Source organism: Protomyctophum parallelum (genome assembly GCF_964188405.1).
Source record: "Protomyctophum parallelum genome assembly, chromosome: 1".
Lineage (NCBI taxonomy): Eukaryota > Metazoa > Chordata > Actinopteri > Myctophiformes > Myctophidae > Protomyctophum > Protomyctophum parallelum.
This window is the reverse complement of record NC_139697.1, coordinates 23208114-23236097: the sequence shown is the minus strand read 5'-3', so window position 1 is coordinate 23236097 and position 27984 is coordinate 23208114. Positions and strand designations below refer to the sequence as shown.

At 44.9% G+C, this 27984-nt stretch overlaps 1 protein-coding gene across 1 annotated transcript; it reads right to left on the bottom strand.

Moving 5' to 3' along the window:
• Window positions 1-437: 437 nt before the first annotated feature.
• txlna (taxilin alpha) lies at window positions 438-17064 on the bottom strand. The gene is made up of 11 exons (XM_083766964.1): window positions 16932-17064; window positions 15983-16191; window positions 14025-14306; window positions 13004-13095; window positions 7687-7857; window positions 5659-5853; window positions 4400-4519; window positions 3326-3400; window positions 2768-2860; window positions 2583-2678; window positions 438-2478 (listed from the first exon to the last, which is right to left on the bottom strand). Exons 2-11 carry the CDS (start codon window positions 16170-16172, stop codon window positions 2161-2163), a joined length of 1632 nt encoding a protein of 543 aa, XP_083623090.1. The 5' UTR covers window positions 16173-16191; window positions 16932-17064; the 3' UTR covers window positions 438-2160.
• Between the last annotated feature and the right edge of the window lie 10920 nt (window positions 17065-27984).

The window sequence follows — 27984 nt, the reverse complement described above, 5'->3', positions numbered from 1 at the left end:
TGGGTTCACACACTTATTTTATATTATATATATTTTATAAGTGTAGCAACAATGAAAACTAAGCATTCTTCAAAAACACACAAGATATACACGATATATCGCAATATATTGTGATATATCGATGTATCACGAGTCACGACACAGTTGCCTTTTTTTGCGATACTGATATTGCACATGTTCATACCTCGAAAACGATATATTGTGCAGCCTTATAGACATCAACAGTTTCTAGGACAATAAGACCTTTAAATATAGAACCATCGATGTATTTATATCAATATCAATCCAACATTACGTTTGTGGAGGTATCTCCACCTTCATTAAGCTCAGCCTCCCTCTTACAGAACATAACCATTTTTAGGATAGTTTGGTCATTTAAAAAAACGGGTGCACTATTTGAGGCCAAGAGGATATAAAAAAAAAGAGAACAGGCAAAATCACATTCACAGTTGTATCATTTATTAATCAAGAAACATAATATACAAGGCCAGATAAAAGTAGACAAAGGGAAACAATCTTTGGTTCTTGTCAATCATGGAGTCAGACATGGCGAGTCTGTAGTGTGTGTAACAGACCATGGAAGAAATGTTTGCATTACCATTATGGTAACAAGTTAATAAATCATTAGTGGCATAAATGACCAGACCAATGACATATATTAAGTAACCCAAGCAAGTCTGCGGAGTGTTATGGAATGAAAATTACATGAACTACATGTCTCTCACTGATTTACACACAACCATCATGCCATCTTAATCCTAATTTGAGCAAAAGCATTCATTTCAATCACTATGTATTCCTAGATTTGTTTGTACATCCATAAGCTTGATCTATAGTTCTGAGTGCCGGTCACATACCAAAAGTAGCAGACCTGCAACGAGTCACACCCAGCGTTTGTAGATCAGCTCTTTGGCACGCAGCGACGACAGCCAAAATAGGATAAATCAAGCTATAAACTGAATGCACGTAGGATTTGATTTCTAATGAATATACATTCTCAGCTAAGTGCTTGTCGTGTCAGAATGCCACAGAACAAAACCAAGAGACAAGGGTTGCATAGAGATCCTTTAACATTCTCATGTATTATACCAGTTACTACTGCAATGACCCGAGGTGGGAGTCCAATAGCTTAAGTAATTTGCAAAAAGAATACAGACTGATTTACAAAAGATGGACTTAACTGGCCTAACTGTAATTGGTCAAGTGACACGTCGTGACTGCAAGAACAGCCAATAAAATCAACCGATAGAAAGCGAGCAAAGGAGAGACAATAATTAGGAATGGAAAATTGTTCCAAATACAATACCTTCATAAATGATCTCAAGTATGAAAAATAGACTGATTTATTTTTTATAGTGGTGTTTTTCCAAGATACACACTTTAAAATTGTAAACAATAAATACAATCCACAAGATGAGAAGCAACTAAACAAGATGCAACAAAACAAATCAGAATAAAGAAAAAGGTAGTAACCCTAAAATGGTCTACGAAGTGAAACTGAAACTTCAGGATAACAGAACAAACTGAACTTATACTGCCTGAAAAAGAATAAGCTAACTTAGACCATAATGAAAATTTCAATTTCTATATTTCCCCATATTTTGTGATTCAAATTAACAGTATTGTACTGACTAAAGACATTATATAATTGACACCTGCATTAAGACAGTAAAAGCCAAGGTTGTGCTACTAGAAGTGGCCTTTACAATACTGCAAACTCTACAAACAATATCCGACACGCATGAACACATACAGGTGGAACTCATGAACACAAATTACGTGTCTCCAATTACATAGGAATGGACTAATTTCGGTGACTTTTGCCACCCTGAGCAGCATTGAATCTCTTACCTTGCACAAATATCTCTCTACTTTGCACATCACGCGTGGAATGTGAAGCAAAAATAATAAAAAAAGAGAACAGGACAGAAACAAGAGATGCAGGATAAGAGCTATCCCTTCAGAAGGCACAATCTCCCCTTCGTTACCGCGAACCCCAGACAAAACCCGGAAGGACACGAGTAAACCCTACCACCATCGCTGTCAAAACATTTACCAGATAAAAGCAACAACTGCTACTGCAACGGCACTTAGTAGCAGAGGTTTGCACGCTAACGTGTGTGTTTGTGTGTGCGCGTGTGTGTGTGAGGGCTGCACGCCTCAGTCTTCGGCGGTGAGAGACTGGGGGCATGCCTCTCCCATTAAACCCTCTGTGTCCAGCTCTGGGCCACAGTGACAAGAGTGGGAGCACGGCGTTGTGTCTGCGGCGGGGGGAATGCTGGCGACCAGGCTGGGCACCTGAGGTATGTCCGTTGGGGGCGGAGAGGGGGAGTCGGCCCTGGGGTCCTCCTGGGCTCCGCTGAGGCTCTGGACCTTCTTGCTGAGCTCGTTGCGTTCGACCTTCAGCGCCCGCCTCAGCTTCTCCAGCCGCTGGACTTTTCCCTGCAGGGCGTCGAACTCACGGTCCCGCATGGTTTTCTGTGCAGAGAAAACATCGTCAGTGAAAAAGTTAAAATAAACATAGCATCAACATGCTGTGCTATTCTTGGAGACATTAACGCCAGGCATCTGGAGTGGCTTACCTCCTCTGCCATCTCCAGGAGAGCCTTGTTGCTGCTCTCCCATCTGGAGCGATACATTGTAGTCTCCTTCTCCAACTTCTTGATCTTTTTAGTCATCTGCAGATACACAATTACACATAAAAAAGGTGAACTCTTGAAAGGAAATGTCTTTCTTTCAAACATAGGCACCCACCAACACCCCTTACCTTCTCCATCTCCTGTTTGAAAGTGGTGAAGACCTCGTTGCTCTTGGATAAAGTGGTTTGAAACTCCTCAAACTTCTCTGTGTATAGCGACAGCTAGGAGGGGAGGAGGAAACTATAAGGGTACAATCACATCTGAACATTTAAAGCTCCCTCCCAATGTTCTCAACAAACCAACTACAACGTGGTTGTGGTTCAGAATCATGTCACGCCACTATGGAAACCAGAGCAGAACAGAGTCCGCTACATATGGAATCTGATCAAATCTAACATGGATATATAGCTCTACAAGTTGGCACTGGAAAACATCAAACAGCTCAAACAATACTGGAGGGGGAATTAACCTAGCCAAACCAGACTAGATCAGAGCATATAAGATCTTCAGGACAACCATGTATTTGCCATCTTATCGTAGGCCTGTAAAAAAACTAAATCTGTATATTTGCTTCAATAACTTTACAGACTGGCTGTTATATTAGTAGTTATATTAACATTGTCACAGTCTACTTTATTATTACTACTACTACTACTACACTAGTGCTACAAAGAATCCAGTCAAACCTGTTGCTTGAGGTGGACTTCCTGTTGTTTCATCAGCTCACACATCCTTTGAGACTCCACAGCTTCTTTCAGCAGCTGAGAACAGAGAAACCAGTCATGGAATTGGGGGACAAAAGAAAAACATGTTTATGTTACAGTAATAACAGTATGTAGTACGTTTGATTGATTGAAAATGTTATTCACAGTATATAGAATGGGTACATTTCAAACGAAAGCACAAGTCAATTACTGCTACAAGGATACAATCATAAAAATAACTAAGACTTGTTTACACCAGGGTCCATTTTCTATTCATCAGAACATTTAAATACAAATATATAAATATACACTTCCATAAAAAAAAAGTAGAGGAAATCATCGTATATACAGTTTAAGAAAAATTTAAAAAGGGCAAAAACCGTGTACAGTTTGGAAAGGTAGGGGGGGTGGCGGACTTACAGGGGCCAGTAGGTGGTCTTTGAGAGCGGTTTTGAAGGAGTCTAGGGATATTTCTTAATGGACGTTGGTAGGGCATTACACATTTTAGTGGCATAGGAGTAAAATTAATTTAACCTCTTAATCGCTCGAGCGAATCTGGGTTGCACATGGTTTGTTGAAATTTAAATGGGCAGGGGTGGGGTGAGGTGGGTTCTGGGAATAAGGCCAAGTAAGTATAGTAGCCTGACCAGTTTGTTTTGGGATGCCTGGAGCCTTGTTTTTAGGGCCTTTGAGGTACTGTGGTACCATGAGGTGTAAGAAACATTGTATGAGGGCCTGGTAGGTCTTCAAGGTATTTTTGTTGACCAGTGAGGAGATCCTGTACAGGAATCTTGTTATTTGATTTAGTGTTTCGATTACATTGGTGGCCATTTTATCAAGGGAAAGATTTGTCCAGGATGGAACCTAGGTAGGTAATTTAGTTTATTTTCCTGTAATATTATTGTCACCCACTTTAACTCCAACGAGAATAGATTCAGTTATTTGCCAGGTGTAATGATACGTTTGTTATCAGCGAGCCAGGTGCAGTTTCCACCGAGTTCAGAGCTGAGGTCTATCTCAACCAGCTGTATGGCATGATGTGGGTGATTGACGTACAAACTCTTTCTCTCTATCGTGGCGCTCCTCAGACTCCTTGAGCAGCTCCTGGGCCTGATGCAGCTTAGCGTCCACCAGCTGCTGCTGCAGATCCTTGTGCTTCACCAACTTGTCTATGTGCTAGAGAGAGACACAGACACAGACACAGACACAGACACAGACACAGACACAGACACAGACACAGACACAGACACACACACACACACACACACGTTAAACTCCTCCTACTACCACCAATAACAATACATCAAACTAAAGAGTGCTGTCCTAATTTAAACTCTCAAAGCACTCTTAAATGGGAGACATCAACTCCCAAAATCTCCCTGAACGGTAAGTTAAAATGGCTGTGTACTGTAAAGTAATCCCACGATCGTTATTTAATTCACCCAAAACATAAATTGTGTAACGGTGATCATCAACGCTTTAGTTACGGGTCGTGAATAAAGACGTTAACGGGATTTTGCCATATAAATAAATCGATCATTTCAGTAGCAAGAGCTCCAAAATGTCTTCTAAATCTAGTCAACCAGGCCTGCAGTAGGCTATGCACTGGACAAATATGTCATCATTTAAATAACCTAGAAATACGAGGAAATGACAGAGGGAGAAACAGTATCCAACATCAACGTTAACGACCGTCCGACTACGGTCATTAGTATTATTGCAATCACCTGGGTGGGTCAGTCAGTCGTGTAACTTTTCCCGTTAAGCTGCGTGTGTTCAACAACCCAACAACAAGCAAAATAGCATTGACAGCTATGACGAAAGCTTGCCTTGCATAGCAACGGTTGCTAAACTATTTGGATAGGCATTGGACAATCGCTTTTTGCGGTGGGGTTTAGCGAAGGGCTAATTGCAGAGGTAGCAAAGGAGACATTTACTTGCCCAAGTTATTTTCGGCACAACTTGCACCTTCAAGACTTTCTAACTTGCCCATCGAATACACCAATATGAATGGAGAGAGATGGGACTCAGTTTGTCCACAGAACATTGTCAGAAACGGCAAATCTCCAAGACAAATTATGTGAAAGCACACGGGACCGGAGGGTGATGCAACAGTGGAGCTCTAGGTGTGGAAATTACTGTAGCAGCATCGAGTATGTATATAGTTCTTTGAAAGTATGCTGCAAGTTTCAGTCTTACTTACTGTATATAGCATCTTCTTCATCATACAAAAAAAGCCCCCAAAACAGAACAGAAATGTTAAGAACTTGAAGACAATAATTCTGCTAACTCCCTCGTTAAACAGAAAGAAGTACCTCCTCTCGCAGCTTGTACTGTTCTATGAGCTTCTTGAGCTTCTCGGCCAGCTCCGTGTTCTCCTGCCTGAGACTGGCGTTCCTCTCGTTGTGCTGCTCCATCTGCGCCTGGATGTCGTTCAGGGTCACCTGGAAATGGGACGTCACCTCCTTCCGCTTCTCCTCCTCGAGCCGTGCCCTCTGCACACCTTCGTCCTGGGGGAAAGAAGAGGGGACTGCGTGAAGATGGTTTCCACATTGGGGCAGGGGTACACCGGTAACAGACTGTAAAACTGGTTTGATCCATAGACTGTAAAAAAAGATGGACAAAGCGTTCTCCGGGTCTGATATGGACGTAAGATGAAGCCCGTCAGTAAATCGCCATCTTTCTAGATCTGTTTGGGCCCAGCTGGCCATTGGCTGGCCCAGACAACAAGGCGGGACTACCCCCCTTCTTCTTCGTTTGTTTTAATTTTTTCCCGATCATAGACTGCAACGGTACCATAATTTTCCAAAAAGAATATTATGACATGAGAAATGAGACTTTAAACTAGTGACTGGAAGCATAAAGTATTCATGACCATGTTTATTAAGGTATTACAGTCTAGGTGAAGTTGGGCCCAAATACATGGACCTCTATGGAGCTATGGGGTTTTCTGGGCCCAATGACAGCGCCACAACAAGCCATTTGTCAGGAAGTCAGGATTTCCTACTGGCTTCAGACACTATTGGCTTCACTGCCCCCTTGGTTTGATCACAGATACTGGGTTTGAGTGTCGTCACTGTCGGGTGGAAACCTTGTACACGTACGTCCAAAATTGCCTTTCAGGAAATGGAAAAAGAACCTGCGTTCCAATGTAGTTATTTAATCACAAGCTTGTGTTAATTAATACTTTTCATTGGTTCAATATTTGTAAAACGCACAGCCACACTTAACCCCTTTCACTTTTAAAAATCACGATGAAACATGTTATTTCTGCAATTTTTTACTAAGTAGGACATTAATTTACAGGGGGAAAAAAAAAAAAATGGAGATACAAGGTTTCTGCCCGACAGCAACAATAATGTCCTTACCGTTCTCTGCCCTCAGTGTCCTGTCTCTCAATTATCCTATCCTATTATTATCCTAAAAAGAAAAATGTTCCAATGCAAGGACACAGTGGCACTATGCAGACCCAAAGCAGTGACCTCTACTTTATTTTTAAATGCTTTTATTAAACTTTTGTTTAAGAGCAGCAGCTGCAGCTCATCAGTGTTTTTTTTATCTTCTACCAACTTGAACGTGTTGCTTAGCTTAAAAATGTTTGTTATTGATGTGCCTGCCTTGAAATAGATAGTTATTAATATGATGCACATCCTTTCACCGTTTGCTCACAGCTCACTGATATGAAGTTAGAAACAAGTGGCTTTATTTAGTTCAGAATAATGCCTACAACTGTATGACATTAAAATAAAAGCTGTGTGCCGACTATACATTCCCCCAAAGACTTTTGCTGAATTCTAAATCTGTTAGTTATAATCACTTAGGCCCAAATTCTGCTTGTAGCCAGGTCTGCTATTTTCTAAATATTTTAATGAATTCCCATGTCCCATTTGCTAGCTAATGTCCCCCTTGCTAACTCTATGCCAGTTCATATGTCAAACTGACTTAATTTGCGTACAGACGGTGAAGGAGGCAATAGGTCTGCGGCAGTAGGATGTTAAAAGCTCTAAAGTAGTGATGTCAAAGCACTGGCAGCCAGACTTGCGTGTCCCCCCCCCCCCCCCCCCCCCCCCTGTCCTGCAGATGTCTGCCTCTCCCTGCTGGCTATGTGCCACTTACTTGGGCTCTGGAATCAATCCAGCAATACAGGTTTTACTGGATATCTTTAATTTGGATTAATTTCACAAATTCTTTCATAATTGCAAAATGTAGCAGTTATCACAACAAACGCTAGACAGCTTGTGTACAATTGTGGGTTTTGATAACAGGTTTGCCTGTTCCTCTGTGTATTCCATACTTTCTCCAGACCCTGCACTGTGTGTGTGTGTGTGTGGTGTGTGGACTACCTTGAGCGTTCGGTTGTGTCTCTGCAGCTCTCTGCAGAGGCTCTCAAGTTTGCTGCGGGCCAGGATGGCTTTGCTGTGCTCGCTCCGCAGGTTGTCCTTCTCCTGCACCAGCTGCGTCTGCTTCTTCTGCAGCACTCGCATCTGCTTCTGAGAGTTACGCTGCTCTTCCAGCTGACACAGACACACACACACACACACACACACAATAGTATTACTATAGTTGTGAAGACATCAACATTTTACGGCGGTAAATTGCTAACTGCTAACTCTAAAAATCAGTTTGAACCGTAAAACAAAACAGTTTATCTTGTGAGGACCAGGGACATGTCTATGTCTAAAATTCTGCTATTACTTGTGGGGGAATTTGGTATGGCAAAGTTGCATGTTGAAATCTATCATTTTATGAAACCTGAGAAAATTCCAACTGCAAGTATTAGGAAGGTGTCCAAAAGGGAAATCATCAATAGTCACAAAGATAAAGATTCCACGGCACTAAAAGAAAACAAAAAAAAACAGGCTAGTTCACCATTGAACAGATGTAGCCTTATTATTAAAGTCACACACAAACACACACTTTCTAGGATAGAGGACGTATACTAGGACAGAGGTCTGCATTGCACCACTGTGTGTGTGTGTGTGTGTGTGTGTGTGTGTGTGTGTGTGTGTGTGTGTGTGTGTGTGTGTTTGTGTGCATGCGTGCGTGCGTGCGTGTGCACCAGCTATAAATCAGTACCTCATTTCAAGACTCTCTCTCAGCTGTCCAGGCTGAGAGATCAAAGTTTAAATAAAATCTATCAAATGACGCCCTGATCTTTTCCTTCAAGCAGAACTCGATAACCCTAATTATTTACTACCTTTGAGACGATCGGATACTTTAGAAACATATCATGTCGCTGTCGGGAAGAAAACTCTTGTCTCCATACTTTGTTGTTTTTGTAAAGAGTAGAGATGAAAAGATATATGGGGCAACATGCTGTACACCATCAGCGTGTTGTGAAATGTCTACATAAAGGCAAAAAAGTGGCAGCGGCGGTCATGTCGGGTCGTTCAGTGTGACAGGATCAAGAAGAGCTGATGCACTAGAGGTTCAGACTGAGGTCTGTAGTGTCTGACATAGTGGTGGGGGAAAAAATCGATTAGTCAATTAATCGCGATGCCATCATGGGCGATAATTCATCGATGCACAAATGTCAAACATCGATTATATAATGTATTTTTTTTTACCGGAGCAAAAGGGCGGAACTAATCTGCGACTGCGCTGCGTCGTCGTACCGGACCGTTTAGAGTGACGCACACAGCGCTCGCACACGCTTTAGCTTTCTACAACCAAAACAGAACGATCGAGTTACCAACGCGGAGGGGAAGAGAAAAAAGAAAAACAGAAAGGGAACATTTTGGATTGTATGAGGTTGAGGGGACACGAGAACTCAATAAAACTCACACCATCGACCGCCTGTGAAATGTGGCCGAGATGGGACGATGTAGTGTGGCTCCAAAGTGCTAACATGGCCCGGAATCCATCGCTCCCCACGACCGAATGTGAACGTAAATCCTTTGCAATAAAAGTGCTGATGGACTTCGTAATTCTAGTCGCCTTTTCTGAGTGCATGGGCAGCTGTCCGTGTGTTCAGAATCGGGATGGTTGTCTTGACTGCATCTCTGGATGTCAGTGGGCAATATGGTCTTGTACACGTTGTGAGTTGTATCGAGTTCCCGTGTCCCCTCAACATCATAGGATCCAAAATGTTGCCATATACTTGTAAAATACTTTTAAATCAAATGCGTTTGTGTGCAAACAAACAGAAAGCTGCAACATAATAGTCTCAATCAGAGCCGAAGAGTTTGATCAATCCTCATGGGGGCCCGCCCCCCCCCCCCCGCAGCCCCGCCTCCCCGCACCCCCCCCCCCCCCCCCCCCCCGCCGCAGCGCGGAAAAAAAGAAGTTGTTTTCGCTGGTACTTTTAAAGCAGCTTCTATAGGCCAATGTCCAAGCCAAGGTGAGGACTTTCAGGACTATTATTATTATTATTATGAGAGAGACAGAGAGAGAGAGAGAGGGAGAGGGAGAGGGAGAGGGAGAGAGAGGGAGATATAGAGTGATACGGAGGGAGAGAGAGAGAGATCATAGGCGGCGGGTGTGTTTTACCTTTGGGTATAGGCTACAGAATTGCGTTGGGGGGGACTGTCGCGGCCGAGCGAAGCGAGGCCGCCGCCGCGGATTTATTTATTTATTTATTTCCCAAATGGTCTAAAAATGAGTTCTTTAGCATACTTTTACCAATGAATTAGCAGACAGCGACTGATCAGCCTATTTTGGACGATATGGGTCTTTTCTCGAGTCAGTGTGTAGTCTCACTAGTCTGTGGTTAGGTCTCTTTGGTGAATTCTTGATCAGTGTCAGGGCGCGTTCGGAAATAGCGCACTGAGCCCACTGTGCAATGCAAACTAATAGGCGAGTGTGCTCCGGTGTGGTATTTCCGAACGCGCCCTTTATGTCACGCCTCAAGAACAACTACAAAAGAAACCCGATTAGCACTTTTTAACACCTCTTGGACGGCCGGTGTCTCTCAAGACAGACTGTTGCCTGAGGAACAACAGGGGAGGCGCTGTTTTCCCGAATATTTGACGATGGGATTCTCAGATTGCCGGCGGAGAGGTCCAAAATGTTCGGAATTCCCAGAAAATATGTAATGTAAATGTAAAATGTCCACGAAAATCTTCATGGGGGCCGAAAGGGGCCCTAGGATTCTTCATGGGGGCCATGGCCCTGTGGCCCCCACATACTCTACGTCGCTGGTCTCAATAACTACCCCAAAGCTTCCTTAATGACACTTCAGTAACTGAAAATTTAATCCCTGAATAAGGAAACAAAGAAAAGCACCTTTTTTGTCCTAACAAAGAATAAAGGCAATAAAGTGCTGCTGACCTCAACCGAAATCCTGCCCATGTATTTCTATGACATGACATCTTATGTCATTATTAATATATATTTATTGTATGCTTGTACAAACTCATTCTTTTTTTTTTAAAGAAAGCTGCTTATTGCTGTTCTGTATTTGGCCACGGACACCCATCTGAAAATATTTTCTTCTATGGACCCCCCCCAGAAACAAAGATTTGAGTTAAAAACGTGCACTGTGAAAGAATATATATATTCATAATCATTAGAAAGCACTTTGTTTATTACTTTGTTCACTGAGTGATTATCAGTGAGTGATTAATCATGATTAATCGGGATTAATCGAATCGTAACATAGCTCAATTAATCAGGATTAATCGGGATTAATCTAATCGTGACCCTCGGAAACGATGTGTAATCGCATCGCCAGGTACCTGGCGATAACCGCCTCTAGTCTGACATTTTGGGCCATGTTCGTGCAGCGGCTACCAACTGAAAGGACAAACCACTAGATCAGCTCATTTGGGAGCGCCATTTTCCCCCCATTGTTGAACATCACGCCATGAAGATATAAAGGTACGTTCACACGAGCGGATGCAAAGATACGGTCTACCGTTCATTTTCAATGGAAGCCAGTGGCATGAAGGTTACAATGCAAATCTAATGTTTGTTGTAGCTGCTGCAAAAGATACAAAGCCACAAATTGTTGAGCTAGGTTCAACTTCCAGATTCAAAGTTACAAATCTACGACTGTAGCTGCCAATGTGACGCAGCGAAGCGCGAAACGATTTGACACACTGTCTTACACCGTCTGGATTACCAGCCTAGGTGCCCGGACCGCATGATTATGAATCCCACCAACATTCTAGGGTAGACCCACCTCACCATGTGTCTGATTGGCTCCCGGGAAGGCATCGTTTTACTGAGGTTAGGCCGTTCGGGTTAAGTTTAGGGGGGTGCATACTTAGTTTAGACTAGTCATTGTTAGACATGGGTTAAGGTTAGGTTTAGGTGTGCTGCCCCGTGGGAGGTTAGGTTTAGGGTGAGGGTTTGAGATAGGTATGTACTATGTAGTTGTAGGACTAATGACTGGTCGCAAAAACGAGAACTGTCAAACACAACGACTACTGGCCAATCAGTGATGTAACTAGGGTGCGTTTTGCGTCCAAAAACGCACTTTATAGTTTTGGGACGCAATAGACCATCAACCCGTGCGTCCATGGGATGCACTACTGTACTCCCACTGAAAAGAAATCGCGGGGGTGAAAAAATGCGGTAAAACAATAATCTACGGAAACGATCATTTTGTATGCCCACATCCGACCTCATCCTATGTTATAAAAAATAAAATCCATGTAGAAATCGTTGTAGAACCACTAATTTGTTGTAACTACATTGTCAACACAGCGCGCCGCCATGTTGCTCAGGCGAGCTCTGACCGGGGAGCGGAGCGCTCCGAGCGCAGCCTCTAGAGTAGACTAGAGCCGTTTAGAGAGAGCGTGACGACAATTGAGTGATCAGTGACGCTTGCAGCCCGTTGCAGCCCCACGAATAAGCAGTGAACGGAGATGTCGCAACTCTCTCAACTAAACCGCGCTGCCTCCGACAGAAATATTTAGGGGAACATGTTTTAGCGTGACAAGCAGACCCTATTCACAAACAGACAATGAGTCACTTTAAATGAGCTGTGCTGCAGTGCATTAAATGCACCATACTTAAGCTCACTGATTGCACCACATTATTATTATTATTTATATATTTTACATTATTTTGGTGCCATTATATTATTTACTGTTCTGCATACGTTGCACTGTTGTGTTGTTCTGTTTGCATACTTTGCAGTGTTGTTGCAAACATCTCTGCAAATATTAAAGTTTTCAGATTTGGAATTGTATTCACTTCTTTCATACATTTCTACATGAATATAACCACATTATAACAATCAAAAAATGAAATGATAGTTTAATGCTGCAATTTGTAAAAATGACAAAATGTGACTGACAAAACGTCGCTGAAGTGGGACTCATCAAGTGTCCCTGGGACTCATCTACAAGACCATCCCTGCATCCTGGGACTCATTACATTGGAAACCTAATTACATCACTGCCAATCACAGCAGGGCTTTCCTAGAACTGCGGTGGGATACATAATAACGCACCCGGACCGGGCAGACATGGTTTTTTTAAGGGTAACTGTTGTGCAATCGCAATATTGCACTCGAGCGTGTGCTTTACCATGATTATTGGCACTTCAGTGACACAGGAACCTGGCTTCCTCCGCCATGGCTTGATGACATCACAACGACCGTGTGAGCAGCACCAGATACAAAGCCACGCAGGATCAGGAAGTGTGATGTCATGTCACGACAAGCCTCTCCAGCAATGACACAAAGGCAGACCTTTAAGCAGAAGCACTCACCAGCTCAGCGTACTTCTTACACAGTCCGGCTAGTTTCTCATCGGGGGTGCTCAGTGTGTTCAGAGTCTGCATCAGGAGAGTGATCTCTTTACCTATAACACACAGAAAGCATGACGTCACAACACCATCGCTCCATGGGACTATTTTAGACATCAGAATATGTTTTTCTGGGTATTACAGCATAAGTAAAAACTGGGTTTCATTCAAATCCACCGTAGACATGTAAGGTCTGAATATCGTCAATTGGCTGTTGATGGTGACGTAACTAAGGTACGCTTGAAGGTAGGTATAAGGTCTAAAGGATTTAGAACAGCAGTTGTAATAGACATTAGTTAGTAGCAGTACTTCCTCGCTCTGCTTGCGCACAAATGCCCCTCGACAGAGACATTTCTAGTTTTGTGTTCTGTGTCGGTCCATCGACATGTTATGTCATGATAAGAACATAACATGTCGATTTGCTCAGACACATATGACGTACATTCTTCATTCATTGTCAATGGAAATGTAATCTTTGTGTAGGACAAAAATAGCCGATTTGCTTGTCCACATATGACGTAAATACACCATTGTCAATGGGAATTTAGTTTGTGTAAGGCGAAAATCTACACCAATAGCTGAATATAGGAGGGGGTAGCGGCCAGTGTAAAATTCACACCCGTGTGAAGTGTGGGGCACTCTTATCATTGTACAATATTAGCCTCAAAACTAGTTTACTTTACTGCATCAAAAGTAAATCAACAAACTAGTTACTAGACTATAAACACTGATCAAATCAGTATTAAGAAAGAGACAATAATTGTGAAAATAGGCGATAGGTAGGCGAGGTAGATAGCCTATTTTCTGTGGAATCGATTCAAACTAAATGTAATCCTTCAACTGCTGAACCAGGGTTGTTCAAATATGATTATTTCGTTTGGGGGGGGGGGGGGTCCCCAGTTCAAATATGATTATTTTTGGGGGGGCCTGAAAAGGTTGAGAATCACCGTTCTACAGGAGGAATTCAATGGAAGCTTCCCCTTACCAAGTCCCTTCACTTTCCTCTTTTCCTTTTCCATCTTCCTGGGCTCCTTCTCGCCTCCCCCTCGTCCTCCTCTGCCGCCGTTGACTTTGTCCTCCACAGGCCTGTCGCCCTCCCTCTCGCCGGCCAGCAGCAGGCCGTTGAGCTCGGTGCCGTGGGACTGGCCGTTGGGCAGGGCGGCCGAGTCGTCGGCCATGACCCCCAGGCAGTAGGTGCTGAGGATGTCCTCCAGCTGTCTGCTCAGCTCGTCCGCCATGTCTTTCTGGGACATCACCGCCTCCGGCACTGGATTAAATGGATTAAAGCAAAAATAAAATATCACATATCTTTGTTTGTTTTCTTAGGAAATGTGTGAAAGATTATGAAAAGCAGGTGCAGTACTTAGTTTAGACAGTTTTTGGTTTAGACTAGTCATTGGTTAGACCAGTCATTAGTCAACTTAGTACAACTACAACCTATCTCAAACCCTCACCCTAAACCTAACCTCCCACGGGGCAGCACACCTAAACCTAACGTTAACCCATGTCTAACCAATGACTAGTCTGAACTAAGTATGCACCCCACACAAGACGTGCGGAGGTAGGAAGTGTTATTCTGTGTGCATAGAGAATATTGGTTCCTCTCCCACACACATTTGTGTTGTCACTGCTGTATCCTACTGAGGATGGTGCGAGGAGTAGGACGAAGGCTCTTCTACGTCCTCCGAGGCTGGAGAAGAGGCCTACTCCTACTCCCGCCCAACACATGCAGCGACAATTTCCGCCCGGCTTCCCTCCCCGGGCCAATTGTGTTCATGTAGACAGTCGACAAAGACCGGATGCACCACGGTGGGTGGATTAGAACTTTACCACTGCGTGACCAGAGCGCCTACGATCCAAGCCCTGCTGACCAATTATACCAAAGTTATGTTGGTGTACTGGCAGTGTGCAGAATAAATATCATCATAGAGGTAAAAATGGAAAATAACATATTCAGTGAGGGGAAAAAGGGTGGGTGGGGGATTCAGATTTTATGGGGCCAGTTTTGAATTACAGCCGTCCGTAGGTGCCCTTTGAGAGCGGTTTTGAAGGAGTCAAGGGATTTGGGCGTTCCACTGTTCCACATTTTGGTGGCATAGGAGCGAAATTTATTTAGTCCCTTGTTTGTTGCCAAATCTGGGTTGCACATGGTTTGTTGAACTCCCTCTGGTGTTGTGGGTGTGGACTTTGTTGACCTTAAAGAAGTATTTATACAGGTAGGCCTACTGTACATGGGTATCTTGGTGGTGTAGCGAATCTTGTGGACCAGACCCATTGCAAGATGCTGTACTGTCGTCAACCCTAAGCCATTCCAGCCTGTCAAAATGGGCAGGGGTGAGGTGGGTTTGGCAAGTGAGGCCTAGTAGTAACCTGACAAGTTTGTTTTGGGAAGTCTGGAGCCTTGTTTTAAGGGCCTTTGAGGTGCTGTGGTACCAAGAGGTGCATGCATAGTCGAAGAAACCTTGTACTAGGGCTCCTGTTAGGGTCTTCAAGGTGTTTTTGTTGACCAGTGAGGAGATCCTGTATAGGAATCTTGTTCTTTGGTTGGAATGTTTTATTAAGTTGGTGGCCATTTTATCACTGGAAAGATTTGCCTCCAGGATGCAACTTGGGTAGGTCATTTCATCTTTTCGTGTGATAATATTGTCACCCACTCTAACTAACAGCCTTGTTGAGATTACTATTTGATGAGAATGGATTCAGTTTTTCCCCAGGTGTAAAGATAGTTTGTTATCACCGAGCCAGTTGCAGATTCTACCGAGCTCAGAGTTGAGGGCCTTTTCAACCTGCAGTTTGTTCCTGTCCGAGAACAGTCATCTGCGAACAGGAACAAGCTGATGACATGTCGTTTATTAGGAACAGTAAAGACCCTAGTATGCTTCCTTGTGGAACACCACACGTACATCTTGCCTGGCTCAGTAAAACCCACTAAAGCAGCTTTACCTTCAGACTCGGCCCCATCGCCTTGTGGAGGTGTGTTTGTCTGCGGTGTCTCTGCCTCAGACTCTTTAGGACTGCTGCTGTCATCAGGAACTTCGGGAGCATCTTTTGCAGTAGTTGTTATTAACTCCACCTCTCCTGTTGCAGGTGGTGTGTCCTGGGTAACGGACTCTTCCGCATCTTGCTCCTTCATCTTTCTTTTCCTACAGTATCTAAAGTGATGTCAGGACATTATTTCGGTTATAAAATGTTATATTGTTAAATTTGTTCAACACATTTCCCCTCATAACCATGATCTAACATTAGGTTATCTCAGCTTGAATGCACTGTAGAGTTGCTTGCCTGCTTATCTTTTGAACTTGTCCAAAACTCTCTCAACCTCAGATAAAATGCAAATGTTGTGCCCCCAATAAAATCTGAGGCTGAGAAAAAAAAGCCTTGCTTTTGTTGGACAATGGCCTTGGAATGCTACCTATCACCAGACTCAAACTGGCTTCTGTGATTCCCTTAGTGAGCTTTAAAAGGATTGCCATGGGCAGTGGGCACACTTCCTAAACTGTGTAAATGTGTCTTACAGCAAGTTCTCCAGAATTACAATAAATAAAAGACAAGGTGGACATTCAGATAATGACACATTATGGAGGTTTAGAGAAAATGAGACAACAATAGCTTACCAACAGAAAATATAGTGAGGATTTCAACTGATAACACCACTTGGCACACCTTCAATAATAGATTGAGTTGCTGTTTTTTTTTTAAATCAATGACCTGTCCTGTCAAAGCCAGTAAAAACCTGCTAGTAAAGTAGCCAGTGTTAGCTGGCTATGGCTATGAGTTAGCTTATGTCAGCAAACAAGCTAAGGAAAACACCAGTGAAGTGCACTCCAAACGTCATTCAACGTTCCATAGACATAGTAGTTGCCTGTTGAAAGAGCAGGGCGTATTGCATTACCTTGAACTATGTCTCCGTAAGTTGTTATGTGATAAGTATGATGATGTGCAGTGCAGCTTCAAGCTTTCCTCAGCAGCGTGAGCTGTACGAACCAGCAGCACCGTTCCGTCAACTTCAATAATCTCCCCCTGTACGCGGCTCGTCAAGTCTTACTAGTAAGCATTTACCTTCCGGTCAGCGGACAGGAAAATAAGAGTATGATTAGCTCTGATTCCATAGCTCTAATCATGCGTTGCATTAACGCATTAGAGCTATGGATCAGATTCAGAGCTAGAGTATGATGGACTCTAGCTATATAATAATAATAATAATAATAATAATAATAATAATTATTATTATTATTATTATTATTTCATGAATAACATTTAAAGTGGAAAAGGCACTATATGTTGTAAATGATAATAGAATGATCATAAAGTGGTGGATTTTATATTGACAAAACAAAGGGTGCGTTCGGGTATAGACACTGACCATACCATAGGCACACTGCATGGGAGCACTGCCAATACAAACTAAGAAACTAATAGGCGAGTGCGCTCCCGGACAGTACCAATGACAATTTCGGAACGCACCCAAACACGGCAGCGTCTAGTGGGCTAGGGCGCGTTCGGAAATAGCGCACTGAGCCCACTGTGCAATGCAAACTAATAGGCGAGTGTGCTCCGGTGTGGTATTTCCGAACGCGCCCCTAATCTAGTGAGCTAATTTAAGACTTCCGGTGGACGATCTCTTCAAAATAAGAGTACCCTCTAGAGTATTGAAAAAAAGTTTAATTTGCACATTAAAACTACAAATTAAGCATTTAAATGATGCTATATGATGCTATAAGACACACATTATGTTTCTGTGTAAGAATAAGTAATTAAATCCTTATAATAATAATAATAAAGTTATCTAAATGGATAAATGCTATTCACTGGAGTGCATGGACTTTATAAAGTGGACACTGGACAAAAGACGGCTCCGCAAGGCAACTATCTGGACATACCCACGCGTTCGGGGAGATGTCCTATACCACACCCCACTCTCCGCTAAGCGGGAGAGGTGTAAAATTCACAGTAGCAGACCTTCTACTGGGGTCAAGGCTGACAAAAAGTACCGTTTCCGGACCCAGAATGGACACTGGACAAAAGACGGCTCCGCGAGGCAACTATCTGGACATACCCACGCGTTCGGGGAGATGTCCTGTACCACACCCCACTCTCCGCTAAGCGGGAGAGGTGTAAAATTCACAGCAGCAGACCTACTGTGGTCAACGCTGAAAAAAGTACCGTTTCCGGACCCAGAATGGACACTGGACAAAGAGGCCTCCGCGAGGCAACTATCTGGACATACCCACACGTTCGGGGAGATGTCCTCTACCACACCACACTCTCCGCTAAGCGGGAGAGGTGTAAAATTCACAGCAGCAGACCTTCTACTGGGGTCAATGCTGACAAAAAGTACCGTTTCCGGACCCAGAATGGACACTGGACAAAGAGGCCTCCGCGAGGCAACTATCTGGACATACCCACACGTTCGGGGAGATGTCCTCTACCACACCACACTCTCCGCTAAGCGGGAGAGGTGTAAAATTCACAGCAGCAGACCTTCTACTGGGGTCAAGGCTGACAAAAAGTACCGTTTCCGGACCCAGAATGGACACTGGACAAAAGACGGCTCCGCGAGGCAACTATCTGGACATACCCACGCGTTCGGGGAGATGTCCTGTACCACACCCCACTCTCCGCTAAGCGGGAGAGGTGTAAAATTCACAGCAGCAGACCTTCTACTGGGGTCAATGCTGACAAAAAGTACCGTTTCCGGACCCAGAATGTACACTGGACAAAGAGGCCTCCGCGAGGCAACTATCTGGACATACCCACACGTTCGGGGAGATGTCCTCTACCACACCACACTCTCCGCTAAGCGGGAGAGGTGTAAAATTCACAGCAGCAGACCTTCTACTGGGGTCAAGGCTGACAAAAAGTACCGTTTCCGGACCCAGAATGGACACTGGACAAAAGACGGCTCCGCGAGGCAACTATCTGGACATACCCACGCGTTCGGGGAGATGTCCTGTACCACACCCCACTCTCCGCTAAGCGGGAGAGGTGTAAAATTCACAGCAGCAGACCTTCTACTGTGGTCAACGCTGAAAAAAGTACCGTTTCCGGACCCAGAATGGACACTGGACAAAGAGGCCTCCGCGAGGCAACTATCTGGACATACCCACGCGTTCGGGGAGATGTCCTCTACCACACCACACTCTCCGCTAAGCGGGAGAGGTGTAAAATTCACAGCAGCAGACCTTCTACTGGGGTCAATGCTGACAAAAAGTACCGTTTCCGGACCCAGAATGGACACTGGACAAAGAGGCCTCCGCGAGGCAACTATCTGGACATACCCACGTGTTCGGGGAGATGTCCTCTACCACACCCCACTCTCCGCTAAGCGAGAGAGGTGTAAAATTCACAGCAGCAGACCTTCTACTGGGGTCAACGCTCAAAAAAGTGCTGTGCCTTGGGGCATTGACATGAAATCACTTTCTCTACGCAAGCTAAGTCAGGTCAAGGAGTTACCTCTAGCTTTGGAATGGGTGTCACTTGTGTGCGTTGATTGCATCTGTCTGTGCATTTATGCATTTGTTTGTCCTGACGAAACTTGATTATTTCTCGACTGTTTATTTTCTCGTATGACACGACATAGAAACTACTTGTGACTACTGTCTTTGTGTGCTGTCGAGCGGATGTTCTTTGCATCAGCTCAAAGGTATAGCCTGCTGTGTCATTCGATTCATTTGTCCAGATATGCCATTTATGATCTTTAAGGATGTACAATGACGCATATGGTGGCCTGTCGAAAAATACACACATACTGGTCAAAGCATACTCATTTTGGTGGTACAGACAGGATAAATTGAACGTTTTTGGAATTTTTGTGCCAGCTCTTAACAGGAGAAGTAAGGTCTGTGGGCTGTTAATTACTTCATATGTTGATAAGCTCTTTTCCTGCTGACATGTTTCACATTGTTCAGATTGAGCAGGTAATATTTGTGCAATAGTGTCTAAGATGCCTTTTTGTGACACGTCAAGTGGCTGCACTATGAATTGTGACATGTTCTTTGTAGATGGTAAGGCCTTGTCACCACATTGAGTACAACTATACAGACTAAGACTTTTCAGGCAAAGCAGGTCATCTCCAAGGAAAGGAGACCGAAGTGTGTATTCTACAAATCTATTTAATATGGTGCATACTTCTGTCCTAGAACATTTCTGAGACACTAATGACACTGATGTGTTGGCTAGATTGAATTTCTCAAGTTTCCGTCTAAATGTTGAGTCCTGCGCTGCTGCTTCTTCAAGCCGTGTGTGACATTTTTTGATAGCAGATGTCTGTTGTAGAAATGTTAGAATTGGTAATGGTATAGCTTCACACATATTGTCATTTAGACTTTCATTGCATAAAACCACATCATCATCATCTTCTTCCAAATTGTCCTCCGTTATTGTTCTGTTAATTGCTTTCAACTGTCCAGGCACAGAATGTACAGATGTCTGTATGTTTTGCTTGAACAACTGTGTGGACACCACACATACTCAACCAAACTACTAGTTTGTGTATAAAATCTAATGGGTCATTGTGCATTCCTAAGGCCAAGTAAGATGCTATTCACTAGTTGTTGAGTGACACCACAGATTGTTTTGCAATCAAATGTGTGACCTGGATTTTGAAAAAACGCTTGAATGAGAGCTGCTAAATTCCCCGGCATAGATGACAACTGAACCATCGAAGTAGGTGTCAATGGTTTCAATTTATCTTGTACTACTTGTAGATGCAGTATACCCACGCGTTCGGGGAGATGTCCTGTACCACACCCCACTCTCCGCTAAGTGGGAGAGGTGTAAAATTCACGGCAGCAGACCTTCTACTGAGGTCAACGCTCAAAAAAGTGCTGTGCCTTGGGGCATTGACAATTATTTAATTAACGAATTAAATAACCTTATTTTATTCTGAAGGCAACCGGATGTCTTAAATTAGCTAGCTCTCAGACAGGAAGTTCTAATTTAGCTCATAAGACGGAGCCAAATATCTGTCTGAGAGTGGAGCCTGCCTGGCAAATGACATGGGGGGTCCTTTTTGTGGGCTTGGCCGAAAGTGGGCGTTACCAAAAGGTGGGCGTGGCCATGGCCGCCAGAAGTCTGTCAGATTTTGACAGCTTCAAATTAGTGTTAAACATAATATAACCCAATTGACTCCAGTCCTCTCTGTTTAATATATCTATAATGAAACTATATAAACTATGCATATACCATGAAGTGCTATGACTACTAGCTCTGGTCCATAGCTCTAATGCGTTTCATTTAGAGCTATGTTACTCTAAACTTCCCCGCTCGCATGAATGCAGACCAGCCTCTACTCTTTGGCGTAAATAAAAAGAACGTTTTTGCTACACATAAAAACAAAGGCGAGTTGTGTCATTAGAAAGCCTACTTTGGTAATTGGTTCTAGTTCTAGTGAACAGAAATAATAAATAAATAGACTTGGTAACCTAACTGTAGGGAGTGCAAACACATTAAAGAACCTGGGGGTTATCATCTATGAAAAGGCAACACAATGAGCAGAAAATAAAAATGAACCATGTAAATACAACAAATTGAGCAGAGCACTGCAGGGAGTTGAACCCCATTCCGGTAAACCAGAAGTACCACAACCAGTGCCTTGGTTTTTGTTTTGTTTTACGAGGTCCATTCGTTGAAATGTAAATTTTGCATTGCAACAGTAAAGTAATTTCACAATTGACATTGTAGGCAATAATTAATAACGGTATGGCACCAGGCCAAAGCCATGGGGATAGAGTATGTTTTGCACTCTGAGTGAGTGTGTGTGTGTGTGTGTGTCCGTCAGTTTGTTAACAGCTAATCTCCAGCACCATTAACCCGGTCGATGCCAAATTTTGCACACACACTCCCTGGATGCCAACGATGAACCTCTGTCCCAAATTTTCCAGAACGGCCTGTATAGCACCACACATTTTTGTATGCCCTCCGAGACTATGGACTATAGCCTTTCGCTTTTCCGCGATTTAACCTTTTTTCAAATCGTGAACAATGATGAAGAATCGCGCACTATAGCATGCCACTTAATGACCTTGGGGTCATCAAGGTCATTGATATTGATCAATAACCTTGAGCAGTATAAATGACCTTCAATAAGACTAGTAAATGACCTTGACCAGTATAAATGACCTTGACAAGTACAAATGACCTTGACCAGTATAAATGACCGTGACCAGTATATGACTGACCAGTATAAATTACCTTCATGAGACTAGTAAATGACCTTGACCAGTATAAATGACCTTTAGAAGACTAGTAAATGATCTTCACCAGTATAAATGACCTTTAGAAGACTAGTAAATGATCTTCACCAGTATAAATGACCTTGACCAGTATGCGGTCCATGACCAGGGACTATAGCCTTTTGCTTTTCCTTGATTTTCACCTTTAAAAAATCCTCAACAATGATGAAGAATCGCACACTATAGCGCGCCCCTCAATGACCTGAGACCATGGACCAATGAATGAAATACAACACATTGAGCAGGGCACTGCAGGGAGTTGAACCCCGTTCCGGTAAACCAGAAGTCCGACACCAGTGCCTTAGTTTTTGTGTTGTTGTTCATTTAAAGGTCCAGGTGTGCATACGCATGTGCCCCTGTGTGTGTAGGTGCATGTGTGCATGTGTGTGCACGCTTCAATGACCACTGTTGGACCCAATGGCGATCAAGGACCTCAGGGAGCCACCCATAATTCACAACGGTCACAGCGAACTCTGTTGCATCACAACTGGTGGCCAACAGTCGTAACCAACACCGCCACGACCCACAGGAGAATACCATCGCACAGTGGTATCAGACCAACCACAATCAGCCAGCCCTCAAACCAAACCCTTCGACCTAGAAGAACTCAAAACTGCAATGGGAAAGTTGAAACCCGGAAAAGCAGCAGGGATTGATGACATACTGGCAGACATTATACAGCACCTGGAACCTAACGCAAAGACCTGGCTCGTGGGGATGCTTAACACATGCATGGCACAGAAAACCATCCCTTCTGTCTGGAGAAAAGCCAAAGTGGTTGCAATCCCCAAACCTGGCAAAGACCCATCATCCTCAAAGAGCTACCGACCCATTTCCCTCCTCTGCATCACCTACAAGAGAGGCTGCTACTCCAACGCCTCATACCACTCATAGACACCAAGCTGACTAAAGACCAAGCTGGTTTCCGTCCCGTCCTGTGCTGGACAGAGCTCAACCTCACCCAACACATTGAGGATGGGTTTGAGGGAAAACAAATAACTGGAGCAGCAACTGGAGGGCGAAGCAAGCACGCAGGCAGCTTGTGCCTGCCTGCGTGCCTGCCTGCCTTCCTCATGTGGAAGCTGCATAGTTGAGTTTGTGTGTGTGTTTCTTTTTCTGTCTTTCTTTCTTAGGACGAAGATCAAGGTAGACGCCGTTGGAAGGCTCAACACAAGCCGATGCCCCTAGAGATCCATCCCAAAGCTTCCCTCAGGGAGTCCAGCAAGCCAGCTAGCCAGCAAGCCCGCCCAGTCAGCCAACGCAGCCAGCCAGCTCCGCCAGTCAGCCAGTGTAGAAAGTCAGGCTGCCAAGCCAGCGCACATCAGCCCTTGCAGTCAACCATTGTAGCCATACCAGCCTTGCTCAGTCAGCTCAGCCAGGCCTCTCTCGAGGCCTGGCTCTCTGTCTGCCTGGCCCGGTCTGCCCCGCCCTGCCTTGCAGCAACAGAACCAGCCTTGCTGGCAAGCCAGCCAGCTCAGAATACGAGCTCAGCAAGCCAGCGCAGCTGGCAAGCACGCAGTTAGTCTAAACCAGTTTCAGACTGGCAGGCCAAGGCAGACAGACAGGAAGACCGAGGCGCCTAGGCAGGCAGACAGGCCAGGAAGGCAACAAAGTGCAGGCAGGGGGACTGTCCGGCCTAAGGCTGCGCTGCAAGGGTTGGAGCCTGGCCAGCTCCTGCTGGTCTAGACTGAGTGGCTGTGGCTGCACAGTAAGGCTGCGGTAACCTAGTCTGGGCTTGCTGCTGCACTGGCTTGCTCAGCTCGCATTCTGAGCTGGCTGGCTTTCCAGAAAGGCTGGTTCTGTTGCTGCAAGGCAGGGCAGGGCAGACCGGGCCAGGCAGACAGAGAGCCAGGCCTCAAGAGAGGCCTGGCTGAGCTGACTGAGCAAGGCTGGTATGGCTGCAATGGCTGACTGCAAGGGCTGATATGCTCTGGCTTGGCAGCCTGACTTTCTACACTGGCTGACTGGCGGAGCTGACTGGCTGCGTTGGCTGACTGGGCAGGCTTGCTGGCTAGCTGGCTTGCTGTGCTCCCTGAGGGAAGCTTTGGGATGGATCTCTAGGGGCATCGGCTAGTGTTGAGCCTTCCTATGGCGTCTACCTTGATCTCCGTCCTAAGAAAGAAAGACAGAAAAAGAAAGACACACAAACCCAACTATGCAGCTTCCACCTGAGGAACCGAGACGCGAGAAAAGAACTGAGCGTCACTTGGGATGGTCACAAACTCTCCAACCATACCCACCCCATGTATCTTGGAGTTACACTGGACAGGACACTCTTCTTCAAAAAAACACCTGGAGAACACAAAAGCCACGGTCAACACCCACAATAACATCCTGTGAAAACTAGTGAACTCCCAAGTGGGGCGCAGACCCACAAACAATCCGTGCAACTGCCATGGCCCTGTCTTTCTCTACAGCAGAGTATTCCTGCTCAAGCTGGAGCCGATCACGTCACACCAAATTGGTCGACACAGCCCTAAATGACACCTGTCGCATCATCACGGGATGGGTCAAGAAAACACCTGTCCCGTCCGTGCCTTTATGCGCTAGCCGGCACCTCCCCCCGCACATCAGACGACTGTGTAACGCTCAAGATGAATGGAAAACACAGGAGATAGACAGTGAAGTCTGGAATGAAATGATAGAGAACACCTCACACACACAGTTTCCTTTCGTGGCTGTTTACATTCGAGGGTCGCCGGTCCTCTCAAACGGAACAGTTTAACGTCATGCCCAGGACGAAAAGATATAGAGAACACCATAATGACAAATGACAAATAACAGCAGGAAGGCATGGGCCACAATCCACCGTCTTGGCAAAGACCACACCACCCATAATTCACAACGGTCACAGCAAATTCTGTTGCATCACAACTAGTGTAGGTATTGGATGGAGCCCGCACACCACAGGTATAAGAAAGACGTGATGCAGAGGAGGGAAATGGGTCGGTAGCTCTTCGGGGATAATGGGTCTTTGCCAGGTTTAGGGATTGCAACCACTTTGGCCTTTTTCCAGACAGAAGGGGTGGTTTTCTGTGCTGTGCATGTGTTCAGCATCCCCACAAGCCAGGGCCTTGAGTTAGGTCCCAGGTGCTGTATCATTTCTGCCAGTAGGTCATCAATCCCTGCTGCTTTTCCGGGTTTCAACTTTCCCATTGCAGTTTCAAGTTCTTCTAGGTCGAAGGGTTTGGTTTGAGTGATGGCTGATTATGGTTGGTCTGATACCACTGTGCGATGGTATTCTATGTGAGTCGGTGGCGGTGTTGGTTACAACTGTTGGCCACCAGTTGTGACCAAGACCGCCACCAACCCACAGGAGAATACCATCGCACAGTGGTATCAGACCAACCACAATCAGCCAGCCTTCAAACCAAACCCTTCGACCTAGAAGAACGTGAAACTGCAATGGGAAAGTTGAAACCCTGAAAAGCAGCAGGGATTGATGACCTACTAGCAGAAATGATACAGCACCTGGGACCTAACGGAAAGACCTGGCTTGTGGGGATGCTGAACACATGCATAGCACAGAAAACCATCCCTTCTGTCTGGAAAAAGGCCAAAGTGGTTGCAATCCCTAAACCTGGCAAAGACCCATTATCCCCAAAGAGCTACCGACCCATTTCCCTCCTCTGCATCACCTACAAGCCTATCCCGTCACACCAAATTGGTCGACACAGCCCTAAATGACACCTGTGGCATCATCATAGGATGCATCAAGACAACACCTGACCCTGTCCCAACACCTGTTTACATTCGAGGGTCGCCGGTCCTCTCGAACGGAACAGTTTAACGTCATGCCCAGGACGAAAAGATATAGAGAACACCAACATGACAAATAACAGCAGGAAGGCATGGGCCACAATCCACCGTCTTGGCAAAGACCACACCACCCATAATTCACAACGGTCACAGCAAACTCTATTGCATCACAACTGGTGTAGTTATTGGATGGAGCCCGCACACCACCAAAAAAAAGAAAAACAACATACTATAGTATGCCCTCCGTGACCATGGACTTTAGCCTTTCGCTTTTCTGCAATTTAACCTTTTTTCAAATCCTCAACAATGATGAAGAATCGCGCACTATAGCGTGCCACTTAATGACCTTGACCAATATCAATGACCTTGAGCAGTATAAATTACCTTCAATAAGACTAGTAAATGACCTTGACCAGTATAAATGACCTTGACAAGTACAAATGACCTTGACCAGTATAAATGACCTTCACCAGTAGAAATGACCGTGACCAGTATATGACTGTGACCAGTATAAATTACCTTCATGAGACTAGTAATTGACCTTGACCAGTATAAATGACCTTTAGAAGACTAGTAAATGATCTTCACCAGTATAAATGACCTTTAGAAGACTAGTAAATTATCTTCACCAGTATAAATGACCTTGACCAGTATGCGGTCCGTGACCATGGACTATAGCCTTTTGCTTTTCCTTGATTTTCACCTTTAAAAAATCCTCAACAATGATGAAGAATCGCACACTATAGCGCGCCGCTCAATGACCTGAGACCATGGACCAATGAATGAAATACAACACATTGAGCAGGGCACTGCAGGGAGTTGAACCCCGTTCCGGTAAACCAGAAGTCCGACACCAGTGCCTTAGTTTTTGTGTTGTTGTTCATTTAAAGGTCCAGGTGTGCATACGCATGTGCCCCTGTGTGTGTAGGTGCATGTGTGCATGTGTGTGCACGCTTCAATGACCACTGTTGGACCCAATGGCGATCAAGGACCTCAGGGAGCCACCCATAATTCACAACGGTCACAGCGAACTCTGTTGCATCACAACTGGTGGCCAACAGTCGTAACCAACACCACCACGACCCACAGGAGAATACCATCGCACAGTGGTATCAGACCAACCACAATCAGCCAGCCCTCAAACCAAACCCTTCGACCTAGAAGAACTCAAAACTGCAATGGGAAAGTTGAAACCCGGAAAAGCAGCAGGGATTGATGACATACTGGCAGAAATTATACAGCACCTGGAACCTAACGCAAAGACCTGGCTCGTGGGGATGCTGAACACATGCATGGCACAGAAAACCATCCCTTCTGTCTGGAGAAAAGCCAAAGTGGTTGCAATCCCCAAACCTGGCAAAGACCCATCATCCTCAAAGAGCTACCGACCCATTTCCCTCCTCTGCATCACCTACAAGAGAGGCTGCTACTCCAACGCCTCATACCACTCATAGACACCAAGCTGACTAAAGACCAAGCTGGTTTCCGTCCCGTCCTGTGCTGGACAGAGCTCAACCTCACCCAACACATTGAGTATGGGTTTGAGGGAAAACAAATAACTGGAGCAGCAACTGGAGGGCGAAGCAAGCACGCAGGCAGCTTGTGCCTGCCTGCGTGCCTTCCTCATGTGGAAGCTGCATAGTTGAGTTTGTGTGTGTGTTTCTTTTTCTGTCTTTCTTTCTTAGGACGAAGATCAAGGTAGACGCCGTTGGAAGGCTCAACACAAGCCGATGCCCCTAGAGATCCATCCCAAAGCTTCCCTCAGGGAGTCCAGCAAGCCAGCTAGCCAGCAAGCCCGCCCAGTCAGCCAACGCAGCCAGCCAGCTCCGCCAGTCAGCCAGTGTAGAAAGTCAGGCTGCCAAGCCAGCGCACATCAGCCCTTGCAGTCAACCATTGTAGCCATACCAGCCTTGCTCAGTCAGCTCAGCCAGGCCTCTCTCGAGGCCTGGCTCT